This window comes from Notolepis coatsorum, assembly GCF_963971535.1.
Source record: "Notolepis coatsorum genome assembly, chromosome: 15".
Taxonomy (NCBI): domain Eukaryota; kingdom Metazoa; phylum Chordata; class Actinopteri; order Aulopiformes; family Paralepididae; genus Notolepis; species Notolepis coatsorum.
In genome coordinates this window covers 38,110,907-38,132,085 of record NC_140179.1, presented here as the reverse complement: position 1 = coordinate 38,132,085, position 21,179 = coordinate 38,110,907, and the positions used below count along the sequence as shown (strand labels likewise).

The 21,179-nt window shown below is 44.7% G+C and overlaps 1 protein-coding gene across 2 annotated transcripts in view; it reads right to left on the bottom strand.

Annotated features, from left to right (window-relative positions):
- The window catches only part of glt8d2 (glycosyltransferase 8 domain containing 2), a 66,849-nt gene that overhangs the window by 41,603 nt on the left and 4,067 nt on the right, over positions 1-21,179 (bottom strand). For both annotated transcript variants that reach the window (XM_084330723.1, XM_084330724.1), the window contains exon 2: positions 13,448-13,491. In XM_084330723.1, coding sequence (XP_084186849.1) covers positions 13,448-13,466 — 19 coding nt within the window. In that variant the 5' untranslated portion in view covers positions 13,467-13,491. The remainder of the gene's footprint in view (positions 1-13,447; positions 13,492-21,179) is intronic.

The following is a 21,179-nucleotide window of genomic DNA, read 5'->3' as shown; positions in this document are numbered from 1 at the left end:
GGTGTGGGGACAGGGCTTGGGGACAGGGTGTGGAGACAGGGCGTGGGGACAGGGCATGGGGACAAGGCTTGGGGACAGGGTGTGGGGACAGGGCTTGGGGACAGGGTGTGGGGACAGGGCATGGGGACAGGGCTTGGGGACAGGGCTTGGGGACAGGGATTTGGGACAGGGCTTGGGGACAAGGCTTGTGGACAGGGTGTGGGGACAGGGTGTGGGGACAGGGCTTGTGGACAGGGTGTGGGGACAGGGTGTGGGGACAGGGCTTGTGGACAGGGTGTGGGGACAGGGCGTGGAGACAGGGTGTGGGGACAGGGCTTGGGGACAGGGTGTGGGGACAGGGCTTGTGGACAGGGTGTGGGGACAGAGCGGGGCGATTAAAGGTGTCTGTAAGTGGTATAAGATAAGTGTTAAATAGCTCTACATTCCAACAGCCATCACTGAATGAATGAATGATTTTGATTTTCAAACAAGTATAAAAACAAAAATATATCTGTTTATATATATACAAAAGATAATACAAAAAGACAACAAAAAGAGAAACATAAACAAATCATAGTGTGCCCTCTGTTCGAAAAAAGGAGTAGGAAGAAGTATAACTTATTTTATTTTTTATTCCTACAAATTATATAATTTTATTATATTATTCAATATTATTATAAAAAAAAAAAAAAACATCTTACACATACATCCTCTTCCAGATACCTATCTAAGAAAGATTTTTTTTACTGATATAGAGTGTTTGGTCAGTAACACTGGTCTCCCAGTCCCTCCACTCTGCAGTAAACAGAAAATACATTTTCTGGTATCCCTTGCCACGTTATCCGATTTCAAGAGATCTTGCCAAGCCAAATTTGCTTACTGCACTGCCAGATTAAGACCCCCACCACCCCAATAATAGCCTGTTCCAGCTGCTGAGGTCAGGCAGACGCCTGCGAACCCCAGCTACTAGGACAGAGAGGCTTAGGCTCAGCTTCTTCCCCCAGGCCATCAGAGCCTTGAACAATGAACACTGAGTGCCACAGAACACTGATCTATCCACACACAAGCACACATGAGCACACACACGACACGCACGCTGTGCACGCTCACACACTAGCAGCCACTTTAACACTTTAACATGAGCAGACACACACTCATGCCGCACACGCCCACACTTATGGCCAAAAAGGAAAGGTCACTTTAAATTAGTATAACAACAGTAACAGTGTATTGCACTACCAAAGATACCTAGCATGTCCTATATGCCCTGTAAATAACTATGTACAGATACCGAGATGTCCCACCATGTTACCTGTTACCTGTTACCTGTTTATTGCACAATGTTGTTTTTTATTGGATTCTATTACATGTTGTACCACTGTATTGCACATCGTTGCGGGCAAGACCACCCGCATTTCATTGTATACTTGTATGCCGTGACAAATAAAACTCTTGACTTGACTTGACTTGACTTATTTTACTTGTTTCAAGGACACATTTGCTTAAGACTAGTTTTTATTTCTTGATTTTGTCAGACCATTTTTGCAGTGTTGAGTTCTCTCTTGACTGGATAAAGTGGGAACAGGATACCAAGAAATTTATTTTGTGTTTACTGCAGAGCGGATAGACTAGGAGACCCATGTTACTGAACAAACACTCTGTATCAGTGATGGCTATCGGAATGTAGAGCTATTATTTTAACATGTAGACCACTTATTTTAACAACAAAATACCACTTACAGCACCTTTAATTAATTGAATACTCAACCCCCATATGATTAGTAATTGACGTAATCCATTGGAATATTCAAACACAGTAATGTATCTGATTAGGCCTACTCTTGTTACTTCTGTCTTATGTTGCCTCCATAATCTAGACGAATGAAGTTAGAAAAAAACTTGAAAAGGGGGAAATACGTCATCGGTATACACCCAAAATATAACCAAAACAATCCGCTGAATCACATTCCGAGTTTAAAACGTATACGTTTCTAAGACCCTAAACATGGCAAATCTGTTGTTCAATCAAAGAAGCCTCCCTTACTTTTACTGTTATAAGCAATTCTAGGTCTCACTCCCTTCACTTCGTAGAGTGCCATGTCTGCTTATTTTCCCAGCGCTGCTGACGGAAGTACCTAGGGAGTTCCATGTCTCTGTTCCTCCCCGTCTCTGGCCCCCAGTCAGACCTGCACTGTGTCCCTTTCAAGTCAAGTCTCTTTCAAGGAGGTACAGGCAATAGTAATAGTAATGGAACATAGCACATAGTTATAATAGTGATGATAATAGTAGTGGAATGGCAGGATTCAATCAGTCAGTAGTAATGGTAATAATAGTAATTCTAGCTTAGCTTCTATCCCCAGGCCATCAGGATGCTCAATGACAATGACACTATGTAACAACCCATCATCTACACACACCAAAGAAATGACGTAAACTCCATGATCAAAACTGCAAAAAAAAATTTCATCAATGACAAAACCGAGGAAAACAAAAATAAACCACGTGAACTTTGGAAATTACTCAACAATCAACTAGGCTGCAGTAAAAAACTCAAAACCAGGTTCTCAAACATAAACATAAAGACGGACAACACGCTCATCACAGACAAGCTGGATGTAGCCAATTACTTAAACACTTTCTTCACAAACATAGCCACAACACTGGTAAACAAACTACCCTCCCACTCAGGGCAGTATGGGGTAGAACACATAGTAGCATACTACATGAACCTAGGCGTCCACAAAGACGACTTCAAACTGGAAATAGTAACTACAGATGAGGTACTCAAAAAACTGAGCGCCCTCCAACCAAACAAGGCCACTGGCCATGACAACATCCCCTCCAAATTCCTCAGAGACTCAGCAGCAGCCATCACCCCAGTCATCACACACATAATAAACCTCTCCATAAAACAGGGACACGTCCCCAAGGACTTCAAAATAGCGAGAGTAACACCCCTGCACAAAAAGGGCAGCAAATTAGACCCGGGTAACTACCGCCCTGTTTCTATCCTTACATCCATCTCGAAAGTCATGGAAAAAATAGTATACGAACAGATCGAAAAGTACCTCGCGGAAAAAAATCTAATCTACGAATTCCAATCTGGCTTCAGAACATCCCACTCCACTGACACATGCCTTCTCTACTTGAACGACCACATCAAACAAGAGGTGGACGCGGGCAAATACTGCGGCATGGTCATGCTGGACCTACAAAAGGCCTTCGACACTGTCAATCACACCATTCTGATTGACAAGCTAAAAGCAATTGGTTTTGATAGTTTATCAGTGAGCTGGATACAATCCTACCTGGAGGGGAGGGAACAGATGGTGGAAGTAAACGGTACCCTATCCCCCCCCCTCACAGTGAGCTGTGGTGTTCCACAAGGAAGCATACTAGGACCGCTACTATTCCTAATTTATGCAAATGACATGTCGTCAGCTTGTGACTGCAACTTGTTCCTGTTTGCGGACGACTCAGCCCTGCTGGTCTCTGACAAGAACAAGTTACAGGTTGAAAAAGCCCTCAGCTCGGAACTAGGCAAAATCTGCATATGGCTCGCCGACAACAAACTATCATTACACATGGGCAAAACAGAGTCCATTCTCTTCGGTTCAAATAACAAACTCAGCAAGACCGACGGCTTCTCGGTTACAGTGGGTGACAATATTATCACAAGGAAAGATGAAATTACCTACCTGGGTTCCATCCTAGAGGCTAATCTTTCCTGTGACAAAATGGCATCCAATGTAATAAAAAAAGTCAACCAACGAACGCGATTCTTGTACCGGATCTCCTCTCTGGTAAACAAGAATACCCTGAAGACTCTAGCAGGAGCACTCATTCAAGGGTACTACGACTATGCTTGCACCTCATGGTACCAAAGCACCTCAAAGGCACTAAAAAACAAATTACAAACATCTCAAAACAAGCTAGTCAGACTACTACTTGACCTGACTCCTAGAACCCACCTCACCCCTGCCCACTTTGACAACCTAGGATGGCTTAGAGTAGACGACAGAGTACAGCAACTTGCAATGGGCCTGGTCTACAAGATACACTACGCGACCAAGGTACCCATGTACATGTCAAAATACTTCCCAAAGGTCAGTGAATACCACGATCACAACACCAGAGGGAGCTCCACAAATCATGTAAAACCCAGATTCGGCTCAAACAAGGGACTAAACACGTTTCGCAATTATGCCACATCAATGTGGAACGCCCTGCCTAAAGCTGTAAAGGAATGTGAATCACTACCCACCTTCAAAAACACTCTCAAAAAACACCTACGTGAGACTGCAATTCGAAACTGGCCCCTACAAATGTCCTAACCTAGTTGTACAGTAAATGACCAAGTAAGGCTTTGTCAACATTCCAATGTACAGTGTAAAATGTGTGTATGTCCCCTACCCAACCCCCCCCCCCCCCCCCCCACCTCCAATGTACAGCCCTCACCCAACCCACCCAACCCCACCCCACCAACCTCCTCCAATGTACAGTTTCTACGCCAAATGTATATACACTCCTTTTCTGGACACTTTTGTATCACAAACAGTACTGTATTTGCAAATCTGATATGTCATAAATGTATAGATGTAGCAGTACTGTCTATCTGTATGTCATGTATGTCATATATGTTATGACGAATTGAAAATGGGGGACCCTGGTGGAAACAAGACGAAAGTCTTTCTCTGGTCTGCATCCCCTTAACAATTGTATGTATTGAGATGTACTGTACTGTACCCATTCTGCAATCTGTTAATAAACTTTTCAATCAATCAATCAATCAACACTGCACACACATCCACATGTACACCCTCACTTTAAACAAACACTCACCTTACCACTCACGTTATTCACTTCAGACACTTTAACACACTTTATATTTATCTATTATTAAAGAGATTTGCACCACATTCATGCCTCATTTGCACCCTACCCCAAGTTTTGTACCTCTGCATTCTACCTCACTGTTGTATATTGTATATTATGTATATTAACTTTACCTACTTTTTACTTCTTAATTGTTTACTTACTCTCTCTTTACTGTATGTAGCACACTCTCAGGGGCTCATAAGAAACAAGCATTTCATTATAAAGTATATTAATACATACAACTGTCTCATGGTACTTCTCCATCCAGTGCTCTCGGCCCAGGCGTTGGTGCTAGGCTACTAGCATTTTAACCCTTTCACTGCCGCACTACCAAACGGTTTAACCCTTTCACTGCGACAATACACAGAATGTTAACCCTTTCACTGCCACACAACAGCAGGTTAACCCTTTCACTGCCACAGGACAGAAGGTTAACCCTTTATTATCACACTACCGATGGTTAACCGTCCCATGCTGCTTCTGTTCAGTAGAACTGGACACTCATCACATCTACAGCTGATATGTACGCAAACGTTCCTGTTGTTGTCGTGCTGTTGATTTTAAAATGCTGTTGTTTGTCTTTAAAGGAAAACTCTGACATTTTGTGAAATTAGCTTACCATCTTCTCCAGAGAGAGACAATAAGATGGATACCAGTTTCCTCTCTGTGCGTTCAGTAGAAAGCTATCTGGCTGCATGTTAGCCTAGCTTAGCACAATGAATGGAAGCGGACATGACCGGGTAGCCTAGCCATTGTCCAACTAACACCTGGCTCTCCCGATGTCCTCAATAATAATAATATAACATCAATGTCCCAAGTTTGGCTTGCAGCCAGATCGCTTTCTACTGAACACACAGAAAGGAAATTAGTATCTATCTTCTTGTCTGACTCTGGAGAATACGGTAAACAAAAGTCAGGGGTTCCAATAAATCCCCACCCCTCAGCCAATCAGAATTGAGTATTCAGCATAGCTGATTCTAATTAACCTGTAGTAATCATCCATTTTCCTAACAACAGTATCTGTAATCTTATTACTGTTTTTCATGTAATAATATTACTGTTATTTTGTTAAATGTAATGTAAATGGTAAATGGACTGCATTTATATAGCGCTTTTATCCAAAGCGCTTTACAATTTGTTCCTCACATTCACCCATTCACTCAACCATGCAAGGTGCCAACCTGCTCATTGGGAGCAGTTAGGGGTTAAGTGTCTTGCTCAAGGACACTTCAACACACTGCCCGGGAGGAGCGGGAATCGAACCGGGAAACTTCAGACTACCAGATGACCGCTCTAGCTCCTGAGCCACTGTCTATTGCTCCCGACCCCAACCCTTAATAACAGAAGGGAACTCAACTCCATTATGTTAAAAGAACTGGGATTATACAAGATAAGATGAGATCATATATTCCTTTGTTGATCCCCTTGGGGAAATCTGGGCGTGAGCACAGGGAGGGGGTGTACAGGTATGGGCAGGGTAATAGAAGAAAGACATAAATATAGCCAATACAATTTTATCAGAAAATATAAGAAACAAATTTGTTTCACCAGTCTACCCAAATGAGACTTAAAATCAGTTATTTTTTATCTTTCCACCATTCGTCGGTCACCTCCTGTTCCGGTTCCTGCCGGCCGGTGATTACTTTCAGCAAGGGCTGAAGAGAAGGCATCCTCCTTCATCTGCGTCCAACCAGAGCTGCCTCTCAGTCCTTTACGAGCACTCGTCAAGGTGCCCTGGCTAATTCCACTGAGCAGAGCTAGAACCCACTGCTCTCCTCCCCACAGAGTTTTATGGAGAACTCCTCCCTTTCTCCAGATTCTAAACAACCCGGCCATGTGTTTTGCTTTACGTGTCACATATAAAGTACATGTACATTACAGTGAAATGCTTGGCTCTGTATGAGCCTCCTGAGATTATGGTTTATACAGTAAACAAAAGTAAAAAGAATAAAGACCAAACACTATACAAAATATAACAAATGCAAAAATGCAAAAAGTGAGGTAGGCAAATCTTTTAGCTACAAATATAGATAGATACAAATATGGTGTAGTGTTAAAAAGTTAACGTGTCTAAAGTGGGTATTAAAGGTGAATGTTTAAAGTGAGTGTGTGCATGTGGCTGTTGTGTGCAAATAATGAATGTAGATGGATGGGTTAGTGTTGCATAGAGTCATTGAGCATCCTGATCCTCTATCTATCTCTCTCTGGGGAAACACTCATAGAGACCTATACTATGTAAAGAGATGAGATGGCCTGGCCATGTACCGGTAACACGATGGAAAAAGATGGCAAAATCTGTTCTGTAAGAAAGCGAACAGCCTCATATACTGCCAAAAAGGAAAACGTTTTACGGCTGTGGGATGGCCTGGGGATAGACGCTCCCGTGTCAGGTAGGCGAGCTAGGTCTTTGATCGTAAGACTGAGCTAGACGCTGGTTCCCGACGTGGCGCCTGGGAGCCCCCAGGAGGTCCTTCTGGGAGAGGGTTCTGGGGGGTTATGTCAGCAGCACAAGCCCCCCCCCCCCCCCCCCTCAGGAGGCTCCAAGGGACTCTGAGAGGAACGTTTGTTTTGTTTTAATTTAATGGATGTCAGCACAATGGGAGAATGTATAAGAATTATTGTTCTGATTACGGTATAGGTTTTTGCTTTCCCTACTGTTATGAAACCACTAACAGTATACGCGGTTATGCAATTATTTAGCCTACTAAATTATATCCGACAGCAAGATTCTTGTCAGGTGGAGGTCCCTGGGACTCCATCACTTGGATATTCTACAAAATACTAAATACTTTAAAGGGATAAATCGGATAACAGAGCCCCGTGGTCGGAGTTCTGGTCGGGTTCAGATCAAACCGGGGAGCTTCAGTTGGTTAGCAAACGGGGTCTCGAAACAAAAAGGTTTTAATCCACACCACAACATGCAGACTGTTATGGTAAATATTATATGTTTCATCCTATTACATAATTTGTACAGCTTACTGGGCATGTTCATAGCTCTGTTTAAATACATATTTCTCTGTACAAAGCTTCAACTAGTTTAACTAGTCAAGGCACTAGCGACAGTCTGACGGTGTTCTTAAAACAACTTAAGGGTCAGGACAGCTTGACTTAGATATGACATGTCCAAGAAAGTCCCATCTTGTTCTGTCCTTCATATCAATCTCGTGTCAGATACGACAAAACCCCTAATCTCATCTTTGTTTTTCTTTCGTTTCTTGTCATATCTGTTATTACTTTGTCATCTTTTGTCGTCATGTCAAACTATGTATTTATTGTAAGTCTGACCAGAGCTTTTTCTCATTTTCTGATCAGACGCTCGTATTACACTTGTCTCTGATTGTAAACTGAGGATACTTTTCTGTGGCCACAGAAATAAAACAATGTTCTTTTGATACAACTTCACTCATCTGAATTTTTACAGTTTCACTGTTTGGCTCCTTTAAAAAATTTCACAACAAGACAAATGTTGTAACCATCCACAACAGAAAACAGTGGTCCAACCACTGCTCCCCAGAACTGGAATATATAACCATCAAGTGTCGTCCTTTCTTCCTCCCGAGGGAGTTAACGGCGATCGTCCTGGTCGGAGAGTATATTCCACCGCAAGCCAGCAACAAGGTTGCGCTCTCCAGACTACACGACGAGGTAAATAGAATCCAAGTGGCGAATGTTAACGCCGCCATTTTAGTTCTGGGAGATTTCAATAGCGCCAATCTGAGAAAGGTATTGCCTGACTTCTATCAGCATGTGACTTGCAACACCAGAGGCGGTAACATCCTAGATCACTGTTACACGCAATTTAAAGGTGGCTACAAGGCTCATTCTGATAGTGGCTTTGGTAAGTCAGATCACGCATCCATCTTTCTTTCACCAAAGTACAGACAGAGAATTAAAAGTACTCCCGTAGTCTCGCGAGAGGTGCAGAAATGGGATGTGACGTCAGAGGAGACGATCCGGTCAGTGTTTCACCACACAGACTGGAATGTGTTCCGCGACACAGATAACATTAATGTCTACACGGAGACAGTGCTGGACTATGTTTGTACTAGGGTGAAAGAAACAATCCCCACTACCAAAATGAAAGTTTACCCAAATCAAAAACCCTGGGTAGACAAATCCGTTCGTGAAGCTCTGAGAGAGCGCACCAAAGCATACAACGACGGCCTAGAGGCAGGCAACATGAATGACCACAAGGTGGCGCGATACAACGTAAGGAGGACAGTGTCAGAGGCCAAACGACGCTACAGGGATAAAATTGAACTCCAGTTTGAACAAGCTGACTCTAGAGCTATGTGGCAGGGGCTCAAAACGATGACAGACTACAAAGGCGCCTCCCTCAAACTGAACAGTGACATCTCCTTAGCAAATGACCTCAATACCTTCTATGCGAGGTTTGATGCTGGTAATAACAACACCAGCTCACAAGCCTCGGCAATGGGGGGGGGGGGGGGTCGGCTGCTGATGGAGGCGCAGTGTTCAGGGTAACAGAGCATGAGGTGAGGCGGACCTTTAAAAAAGTGAATATCAGGAAGGCAGCAGGTCCAGACGGCATCCCCGGCCGCGTCCTAAAAGTCTGTGCCGACCAACTGGCCCCAGTATTCACTGACATATTTAACCTGTCCTTAGAACAGGCTGTCATCCCCACCTGCCTGAAGAAGTCCACTATTATCCCTGTACCCAAAAAATCCAAGCCTGCTTGCCTCAACGACTACCGCCCTGTAGCTCTCACCTCCATAGCCATGAAGTGCTTTGAGAAGCTAGTAAAGGGCTACATCTGCTCCTCCCTCCCCATCAACATGGACCCCCTGCAATTTGCATACCGCCCCAACAGGTCCACGGAGGACGCCATATCCCATGTGCTGCACACAGCAGCATCACACCTGGACAAGAGGCAGGGGAACTATGTGAGAATGCTATTCATCGACTACAGCTCGGCATTCAATACCATAGTCCCCTCCATACTCATAGCCAAGCTCAGGGACCTGGGCTTGGGCTATGACCTCTGCCAGTGGGTCTTGGACTTCCTGACTGGCAGACCCCAGGTGGTGAGAGCAGGCAACTGCACCTCCTCATCCATCACCCTCAACATAGGGGCCCCCCAGGGCTGTGTTCTGAGTCCCCTCCTCTACTCCCTGTACACACACGACTGTGTGGCTCAGCGGAGTAGCAATACAATCGTCAAATTTGCTGACGACACAGTGGTGGTGGGCCTGATCTCTGCCAACGACGAGAGGGCCTACCTGGAAGAGGTCAAGGTCCTGGCGGGATGGTGCCAGGAAAACAGCCTCTCCCTGAACGTCAGCAAAACAAAGGAGATGATTGTGGACTTCAGGAGGTCGGGGGTCAAGGACTACAGCCCCCTCAGCATCGACGGGGCACCGGTTGAGAGAGTCAACAGCTTTAAGTACCTCGGAGCCTACATATCCGAGGACTTGACATGGACCACACACATTAACAGTGTTGTGAAGAAGGCACGACAACGCCTCTACTTCCTCAGGCGCCTAAGGAAGTTCCAAGTCAGCCAGAAGATCCTTAAGAACTTCTACTCATGTACAATAGAGAGCATCTTGACCGGCAACATCACCTCCTGGTTTGGGAATAGCACTGCACAAGACCAAAGCAGACTACAAAGAGTGACACGTTCAGCCGAACGCACAATTGGAGGGGGGCTCCCCACCCTCCAGAACATTTACTACAAGCGTTGCAAGGGCAAGGCTAAGAGAATCATTAAAGACTCCAGTCACCCGAACTGCCTCTTTGAACTGCTGCGGTCAGGCAAGCGATACAGGAGTCTCAAGGCGAGCACAGAAAGACTCAGAAGAAGCTTCTATCCCCAGGCCATCAGGCTGCTAAACGAACAATGAATGAACACTACACAACAACAACCACCAAACGCACATAGCACACACATCCACACGCACACACTCACTTTAAACAAACACACTGTAGCACCCACTCCACACACTTATAGCACACACCCACTTTAAACAAACACACTGTAGCACCCACTCCCCACACTTTATATTTATGGATGAAGGATTGCACTACAACTCGTACACCTTACTGTAAATTGTACCTAAAATTGTACCTCATCCCATTTCTGCTTTGCACTAGATAGTACTGTACATTAGTACACTGCATAGTATTGTGTATTGTATATTATATGGTAACTCAGAACATTGTACATATGTCTATACCGAACACTGTGACCTCATTTTCTTCTTCTAAATTCATGCTATATTATGTTATTATGTTATTTGATACTATCTTGTCTAGCACAGTCTCTGGAGCGTAACAGTAAGAAGCATTTTGTATGAAAGTATTCTGTACTTCTGTATGACAACTATTAAAGAACTTGAACTTGAACTTGAACTCCTTGTGCATTTCCTATGGTTCAGACGGTCCTATGGTCCTGTGGTTCAGACGGTCCTATGGTCCTATGGTTCAGACGGTCCTATGGTTCAGATGGTCCTATGGTCCTATGGTTCAGACGGTCCTATGGTCCTATGGTTCAGACGGTCCTATGGTCCTATGGTTCAAACGGTCCTATGGTTCAGATGGTCCTATGGTCCTATGGTTCAGACGGTCCTATGGTTCAGACGGTCCTATGGTTCAGATGGTCCTATGGTTCAGACAGTCCTGTGGTTCTATGGTTCAGACGATCCTATGGTTCAGACGGTCCTATGGTTCAGATGGTCCTATGGTTCAGACGGTCCTATGGTTCAGACGGTCATGTGGTCCAGACGGTCCTATGGTCCTATGGTTCAGACGGTCCTATGGTTCAGACGGTCCTATGGTCCTATGGTTCAGACGGTCCTATGGTTCAGACGGTCCTATGGTCCTATGGTTCAGACGGTCCTATGGTCCTATGGTTCAGACGGTCCTATGGTCCTATGGTTCAGACGGTCCTATGGTCCTGTGGTTCAGACGGTCCTATGGTCCTATGGTTCAGACGGTCCTATGGTTCAGATGGTCCTGTGGTTCAGATGGTCCTGTGGTTCAGACGGTCATGTGGTTCAGACGGTCCTATGGTTCAGACGGTCCTATGGTCCTATGGTTCAGACGGTCCTATGGTCCTATGGTTCAGACGGTCCTATGGTCCTGTGGTTCAGACGGCCCTATGGTTCAGATGGTCCTATGGTCCTATGGTTCAGACGGTCCTATGGTCCAGACGGTCCTATGGTCCTATGGTTCAGACGGTCCTATGGTCCAGACGGTCCAATGGTCCTGTGGTTCAGACGGTCCTATGGTACTATGGTTCAGACGGTCCTATGGTCCAGAGTCTCCAGACGGTCCTATGGTCCTATGGGTCAGATGGTCCTATGGTTCAGACGGTCCTATGGTCCTGTGGTTCAGACGGTCCTATGGTCCTGTGGTTCAGACGGTCCTATGGTCCAGACCAACATGATGCCTTGGAACGAGCCCTGGTGCATAGTGAGGTGTGGATTAAAAGTAGTTTTTGTTTCGAGACCCTGTTTGCTGCGTGTCTGAAGCTTCCTGGTTCACTTGGAACCCAAGGAAACTATGAAAGAAGGAAGGGTCATCATGTCAGAATACCAGCGTTCTATGCTCCGCTTGGTGCCAGACTTTGGTGCCAGTTCTATTGAAGCCTGTATTACAATTTAAAATATACCAGCTATCTGAGGAAATATACCAACCAATATATCAAACATTAGCTAGTTAACCATGCAAAAAATTGCAGATGGTAAATGGTGCATTTATATAGTGCTTTAAAATGTTTGTTCCTCACATTCACCCATTCACTCACACATTCACACACCGATGACGGAGGCAACCATGCCAACCTGCTCATTGGGAGCAGTTAGGGGTTAAGTGTGTTGCTCAAAGACACTTCGACACACTGGCCGGGGGAGGAGCGGAAATCGAACCGGGAACCTTCCGACTACCAGACGACCGCTCTACCTCCTGAGCAACTGTCTGAGGTAATAACCCGTTGACAGGTCATAAACGAGGAGATGACTGATCCCATTCAACTCAATGTCGGCCCAACTGAAAGTTTCCACACTTGGCACCAATGTGTGTTCACATGATATTCAGTGACGTAATGACCCTTCCTTCTTTTATAGTTTCCTTGTCGAAACCCGGCCAGAACTCCGAACCACGGAACTGTAAGTAAGCTAATGGTTATGTATCGATTACAATACCGACAAGTATTTCATACCACTTAATGTCAATGTAACTATTTATGTTACTGAACAACTGGAACTTGTATGTTGTTCATAGTGGCCAGACGTAGGATCTGGGAGGCAGGGTGGACTAGTACTGAGCGCTGTAATGAAATATGGATCTTAAACACACGTTACCTCATCCTTGGGGTAACACTGAGTACAGAATTGGCAACCAAACGCCCTGCCACCCGCCCACCAGATGTACGTGCACACACACACACACACACGCACACACACTCTCACATATGCACACATAACTTTTATGAAGGTGCTGGAGCTGGCCTCCAGAAACAGAGGTGGGGGTCTTTCAGACAGTAGGCTGTGTTATTGTGGCCTTCCCCGTGGCTGGGACCAGTTCTACAGTCCTGGGAACTGAACGTGCTAAATATAATATCGCTCACCTTTTCTCAGAAGAGCCATATTTCATGTTTTCCTCCGGCAACATCTGCAAACAGAAAGACAGAAAGAGATGAAGTTAGACGGCTTCAGTACCAGGGGTGTAAAAAGTACCCAGAAATTATACTTACTGTAAGTGAAAGTATGGGTACCGTCTCAAAATCGTACTTTTATTTTATTTATTTATTTTTATTTATTTAATTTGTTTATTTGGACGGGACAATGCAACATTTATGAACACTGTGGAGTGTAAAAATTGCCGGATTTAGCACGAGGCTAATTTCCATCCGTTGTCCACAAACATAAAAACAGGACTCATAGAAACAGTAAGAAATGTACAAATACATAAAAATAGGACACATAAAAACAGTAAAAAAAAATTACAAATACATAACAGCATGTCACATGTGTTCACATGACTGGTTGGTCTTCACTCAGCCATTTTTTAGTTGCCCTCTAAAAGAAGCAAGGGTGGGGCTTTCCCTTATGGAAATGGGGAGACTGTTCCATGTTTGACTGCCTTTTATGGACAGGACGTTTTGGCCAAACGTGGTCAGTCTACGTTGGACCATGCAGTCACCTCTGGTGTCTGACCTGGTGCAGAGTCCAGTGTTTCTTTTTTTGTAGTAAAAGTCAGAGTATCTGGCTAAAAACACACTTGAGTAAAAGTAAAAAAGTTTCTACTTTTAAATGTACTTAAGTACTAAAAAGTAAAAGTTAAAACTTTTTTTCTGACCGTCTATTCTTCTGATAGCAGGCGTTTAATCAAAGATCCCGCTTTCTAGTCTTGCACAAGGACCAATCAGCATGGGTATGGGCGCGTTCATTTTCCATTGATGGGGATTTGATTGGCTGCTTTTAAATAAAGCGCGGCCGCAGGATTAATAACGTTAACGTTAGTTCAGCCAGAGAAACAAATATACTAATTAAAATAGTTGGACCTGTGAGATTTGTACTTTGCGTAAATGTAATTGAGTAAAAGTACAAGTATACAAACCTAATAATACTCGAGTAAAGTACAAATCCCCCAAAACAGTACTTAAGTATTGTAACCAAGTACAATTACTCAAGTACTTTACAGCCCTGAGTACTAAGAATCCTGGGGAATGTAACACTCCTTGGCCTTGATGTTTGTTGAGTGATTTGTATCTAAGATCTGGGCAGTTCTCTCAAAGCAGAGAGACACAGTTCCAAAAATCTGGCGGTTCTATCAATAGGGACACGTGGTTCTACCTAAAACACATCTGGTCAAGACAAGTAGAATGTCATCTGTTCCTCTCAAAAGTCCTACACGCCCACAAGGAGGATGGTCCACATATTTGCTGGACAACGCTAGAACTTTAGGTGAATCCTTTTCCTGCTTTAGGTTCCAACTGTTCTGTTTTACGCCTGTTGACATAGAAACTATTTGCCTGTGTAGGACAGAGCAGCCCCTCTACATGTGTATTTATTCCGCTACATCTGTACACCTCTACGGTACAGGTGTATGTACTAGGGATGCACCGATATGAAAATTGGCCGCCGATACCGATACCGATTGTTCAACTAACACTATCGGCCGATACCGATACCGATACCGATATTTGTATATAAGTATTTGTAAAAAAAAAAAAAAAAAAAAAAAATATATATTTTTTTATTTTTTTTAATGAAACTACTGTATATTTGTATGTGTATGTTTGTATTTGTAGGCCTCTTTACTTACTTAAAAAAAGGAAACATCAAGAAATATGTTTATGGTATCACTATCTCTCTCCCAGTATCGTCTTGCGGCCTGCAGAGGGATACTATTTTCTCAACCAGAGCTTTCAACCAATGAAATGGAACCATTCTTGCGGCCTGCAGCGGGATACTATTCTCTCAACCAGAGCTTTCAACCAATGCAATGGAACCATTTTGATTGACAGTCGATTCGGCCAATTACGCCACACCGCTAGCACCCACCTCCCGCTTGCCGACCAATCGGCAAGCGTTTATAAATGTTTCTACTTCCGGGCATGCCGCCATTGTTCTGTTTGCGAGAGCAGAACACACTTAACGTAGCTGCCCGCCGACCGGCGCTCCACGCATGACCAAATGAGACATAATGATTTTACTGCAACAAATGTTATAATAAAACAAAGCCTTTCTATACATTTGTCTGGTTGAAAACTTTATTAACAGATTGCAGAATGTGTAGTTGGGTACGGAATGAGCAACGGAATGGAACCGAGCTATGAACGGACTAACGGAGTAATGCCTTGTTTACTGCTATGTTCGGGTAAATAATATGCTTGTTATTGAACGTGTAACACTTCATTTTAACAGCAGATACTTTCTTAAATGCCATCTTCCCGAGAGAGGGTGTTGACGGGGAGTTGTGTTATTAATAGCATTGAACAGCTAACCGAAAGCTAGCGTTAACTATTGTTAAAGGTTTAGCCATAACGTTACCTTGGCTAAAGTTGGGGGTATTCATAATGCAGAAATAATGACTGCAGACCTGCAAGCAAAGTACAGCAAGTTGACAAAGGAGTATTCCAACGCAAATCACATTTTCACCAGTAACGTTAGTCTTGCATCTAATTAGGCCTGCCGCGATAAGCAATAAATCGATTAATTGCCGCGATAATTAAAATGAATGCAATGATTTTGACGGGCGCGATTAATTGCTATTTGCGCGTTTGTTTTAATGAGGCGGACCCAGTGCCCCTTGTCAGTCACTGTCCGTGTTGGGAGGCGGGCCGCTGGCTTTACTACAGAGCACAGCACATTGTGTCTATTCTACTAGCATTAACGTTACTCATACAAACAGAGTAAACACAGTTTTCAATCAATCAATCAACAACAACATTAACGAGACCCTCGTTGTGTCTATTCTGCTAACGCTAACGTTACCTCTCATTGTGTCTATTCTACAAGCGTTAACGTTAGCTAGGCTGTCTATGCTAACGTTAACGAGCATTAGGCTAACAAGCTGTAACGTTACCAGTCGCGTCTATTTGCTAACGTTAGCATTAGGTAATAACCGGTTTAAAATGGATGGTGATTACCTCACGTTGTGTCTATTCTACTAGCATTAACGTTACTCATACAAACAATCAATAGCGAGTTATATTGATCACGCTATGTACGATAGCCATGCTAAAACGCTAGCACAACATTAGCACCTAACCTAACAACAAGCCTTAACAAGTCAGCGATCTTTTTGCGAGACTAAACTCTCCGCTCGGTGGCAAATTGTGTTGATGTCGGTTTTGTTTAATCAATAAATGAGGCAGAATACACAGTGACTGTATCCTTTGTTTATTGCACTTGTGCCTGCTGCAAACATAATGATTATGAAATCCTAGAGACGCGTCTCTATTCAGTGGTCTGCAGTGTTTCACGTGACTTTTCTGGTACCCAAAAAGTACCTGAAATAATCACAACAATACTTCCGGTCCGGTCGGTGGGCTTCAAAATAAAAGTCTTAAACACCGGAAAAGACGGAGCGGTGGGCTTCAAAATAAAAGTTTTGGGAAATAAATTTCTCCAAAAAAAAAATTCTCTAACCGGTCGCAATAATATCGCTTATCGCGATATTTTCGGGGGCAATTAATCGCCCAGCAAAATGTGTTATCGTGGCAGGCCTACATCTAATAGCTAATAACGTAGCTACGTTAGCTGCCCGGCCCGCCGACCGGCGCTCCACGCATGACCAAATGAGACATAATGATTTTACTGCAACAAATGTTATAATAAAACAAAGCCTTTCTATACATTTGTCTGGTTGAAAACTTTATTAACAGATTGCAGAATGTGTAGTTGGGTACGGAATGAGCAACGGAATGGAACCGAGCTAATGAACGGACTCGGAGTAATGCCTTGCTGCTATGGGTAATAATAATATGCTGATGTTATTGTCCGTGTAACACTAACTATATAACGCTAATGCCACAAAACGAATGCCTTGTTAATCATAAGTAGTTACTTTGATGCAGTAGATTGTGTGTGTGTGTGGGGGACGGCGGGCGTTGTGCAGGTAGGTCTCGAGTGAACTTTTTTTTTTTTGCCTTTTGACGCTACACAAATTGATGGGTATTTATCGGCGACTGCTATCGGCACATTTGAGCTTATCGGCCGATAGGCCGATAGCAGTCAACAAGGCACTTATCGGCCGATACCGATACCCGACCGATATATCGGTGCACCCCTAGTATGTACTACCACTATGTCAGTACTGTCCTACAAAAGGCAAAACCGATGCTGGAATGGGACATCAGGCTGATACCGGGCTAAAATAGGGTATAGGAGATATTTCCCACCAATAATGAAATAAATCAGTGTGTAATATGTCAGAAATCAAAGCAAAGAGGTCTGAATTGTCAATAGATCAATACTTGGTATCGGCTTATAGGCTTAGACTAGTACTACTCAAGAATCTGTATCGGCACTGACAAAGTGGCATCCGCGGGGGGCGGGGACGCTCTCTCATTGACGGTACACAGTGTGAGAAGAGCATTTATGCAGGTGAACACCAGGAAGGCGGCTGGCCCAGATGGAATAACAGGACGCATACTTAAGTCCTGTGCTAACCAGCTAGCCCCTGTGTTCACCACCATATTTAATCGATCCCTGAAGGAGTCAGTGGTCCCTGCCATTATCCCGGTACCAAAGAAACCCTCCCCAGCAGGTCTCAATGACTACAGACCGGTGGCACTCACCTCTGTGGCCATGAAATGTTTCGAGAGGCTGGTCAAGGATCACATTTGTGCCTCCCTTCCCAGTGATATGGACCCTATGCAATTTGCATACAGGCCAAACAGGTCCACTGACGATGCGGTCTCCCAAGTACTGCACAGCACCCTCTCTCACCTGGACCGTCAGAAGGGGGGCTATGTGAGACTGTTGTTCATTGACTACAGCTCAGCGTTCAACACCATAGTCCCCACCAGACTGGTGGACAAGCTGATCGAGCTAGGTCTGAGCTCCGCTCTGAGTGCCTGGATACTGGACTTTCTGAGTGAAAGGCCCCAGGCGGTCAGGGTGGGGGGTCAGACCTCCAACACCATCACCCTGAGCATCGGGTCCCCCCAGGGCTGTGTTCTGAGCCCCCTGCTGTACTCACTATACACACATGACTGTGTGGCCAAGTTCAGCTCCAACTCCATAGTGAAGTTTGCGGACGACACAGTGGTGGTGGGGCTGATCTCGGACAACGACGAGAAGGCCTACCGGGAGGAGGTTGAGGTACTGGAACGCTGGTGCCAGGACAACAGCCTGCTCCTGAACATTGGTAAAACCAAGGAGCTGATCGTGGATTATAGGAGAGGACAGCAGGAGACATACACACCACTGAGGATTAACGGGGCTACCGTGGACAGGGTGAGCAGCTTTAAGTACCTGGGGGTCCACATCGCAGAGGATCTGACATGGACAACACACATAGACTCAGTCGTAAAAAAGGCGAAGCAACGCCTCTACCACCTGAGACAGTTAAGGAAGTTCAGAGTATCTAGGAAGATACTCCAGTCCTTCTACTCCGGAGCTGTAGAGAGCATCTTGACTGGAAACATCACTGCCTGGTATGGAAACAGCACGGCACAGGACAAGAACAGGACGCTCACACACTAGCAGCCACTTTAACATGAGCAGGCACACACTCATGCTGCACACGCCCACACTTATGGCCACCAAGAAGGGTCACTTTAAAAAATAGTATAGTATAACCGGAGATTGTATAAATTAGCATGTACAGAAAGACACTACCAAAAGACCCAGTATGTCCTCCATGCTCTGTAAATAACTTGTGTACATATACCGATATGCCCTAACATGTTACTTGTTTATTGCACAATGTTACTTGTTTATTGCACAATGTTGATTCTATTTGCACATCGTTGCGGGCAAGACCATCCGCATTTCATTGTATACTTGTATGCCGTGACAAATAAATCTCTTGACTTGACTTGACTTGCATTGGTGCGTAAACCCACTGTTACTAGTGATGTCCTACACGCTGGTAAACCCACTGATACTAGTGGTGTCCTACACGCTGGTAAACCCACTGATACTAGTGGTGTCCTACACGCTGGTAAACACATTAAACATGTTGACAAATGTGATTCAGATAATTAATAGTATGATTAATGTGATTTCGTGGTGTGTGTTGTCATTGTTGTCGTTCCCTTCCCTGGTGTGATGTTCTCCCCTGTCTGGTGTTGTTGTAATCTTTGCTTATGTGTTTAGTTGGTTAACACATTGGTCGCCATAAACGAGTTACGCCGTTTTTGGCCGCCATGCGTTGTCCGCCAACAACGGCGTAAGCCGTTTTTTAAATCAATATTTAATTTTTTCGCCATGGCATTCATAATTCATCCAGCCAACCTCCGGTGCTGCAGCGGGACCCTGAATGAGATTGCAACGCCTCAATACCGCCGCCTGGTGGATGGTCGGGCGAGTTACACTCTCAAAACCGGAAGTTGTGATCGGTGCGTAGAGGAAATTCCTCCGGCAGTAATATCTTGTTACGTGGGTCCAGACAAACACTGGCGTGCATATGGATCGCTTCCATAACGCAATAATCGAGCGGCACGGTGGTGTAGTGGTTAACACTGTCGCCTCACAGCAAGAAGGTCCAGGGTTTGATTCCCGCTTGGGGACCAGGTTTCCATGATGCCAGGTACCCAGGTGGGTGATCTCCCAGGCCTTTCTGTGTGGAGTTTGCATGTTCTCCCCGTGCTCGCAAGGGTTTCCCCCCGATAAGATAAACCCAATGGAAAAACATGCACAACAACAGATCGCTACCGCTGTGGCGTCCTTGACGAAGACGGACAGGAGCACTTGGATTGGTCCCCGGGGCGCGGCTCACGTTGACGCCCTATCTGCTCCCGGCTGCCCATAGGGGGAAGGGTTAGGCGCAGAGACTCAATCGCATTGGCAACTGAGAAAAAGAAAAAATATAACGTTCCCACATCCGGAACGATAGATAATCGATGTTGAATGGGCCATAGTAATGTCAATATAGCAATACAATTTAAAAAGTTATAGCCCTGCAAAGAAGGTAAACATCTCCATAGGGTTATAGTGCTGGCAGACTGGCTATATTGATGGATATAACCCATGGCGGACAATGTGTTAATATTGTGTTAGACTGGCCTGGCCAGGTGTTACCAATGTTAATTAGTCAGGGTATATATGTGTGTGTCTCCCTCTCCTCGAGTGGCGTCATTTCCTCCTGTTACCTGTTTCCTGCCCACGTCGTTGCTCTCCCTTGGTTTTCTAGTAAGTGTAGTGTTTGATGTTGCCTGTTTGTTTTACGCTTCTCCAGTTTATTGTTCTAGTGCCAGCTCGGCTGCGCCATTTACTTTCTTTTGTTTGTACTCAAAGTCTTTTGTTTATCGTACCAGCAAGGCTGTGTCGTTATTGTCTTTTTTTTCGTGTAGTGCTTGGTGAACTTCAAGTAAAGAGTCATTATCTACACTAATCCTGCCGTCTCTGCCTCTCATCATCTTTGTCCGCAGTATTGGGTTATCTCTCCTCTCCACACTACCCCCACTCGTAACACGTCCCCAAGAAGGCCAAGGTCACAGGCCTTAATGACTACAGACCGGTCGCCCTGACATCTGTGGTCATGAAGGTCTTTGAGCGCCTTGTCCTGGCCCACCTGAAGTCCACCACAGACCCTCTTCTAGACCCCCTGCAGTTTGCATACAGAGCCAACCGTTCCACGGACGATGCCGTGAACATGGCTCTGCATTACGTCCTGGAACACCT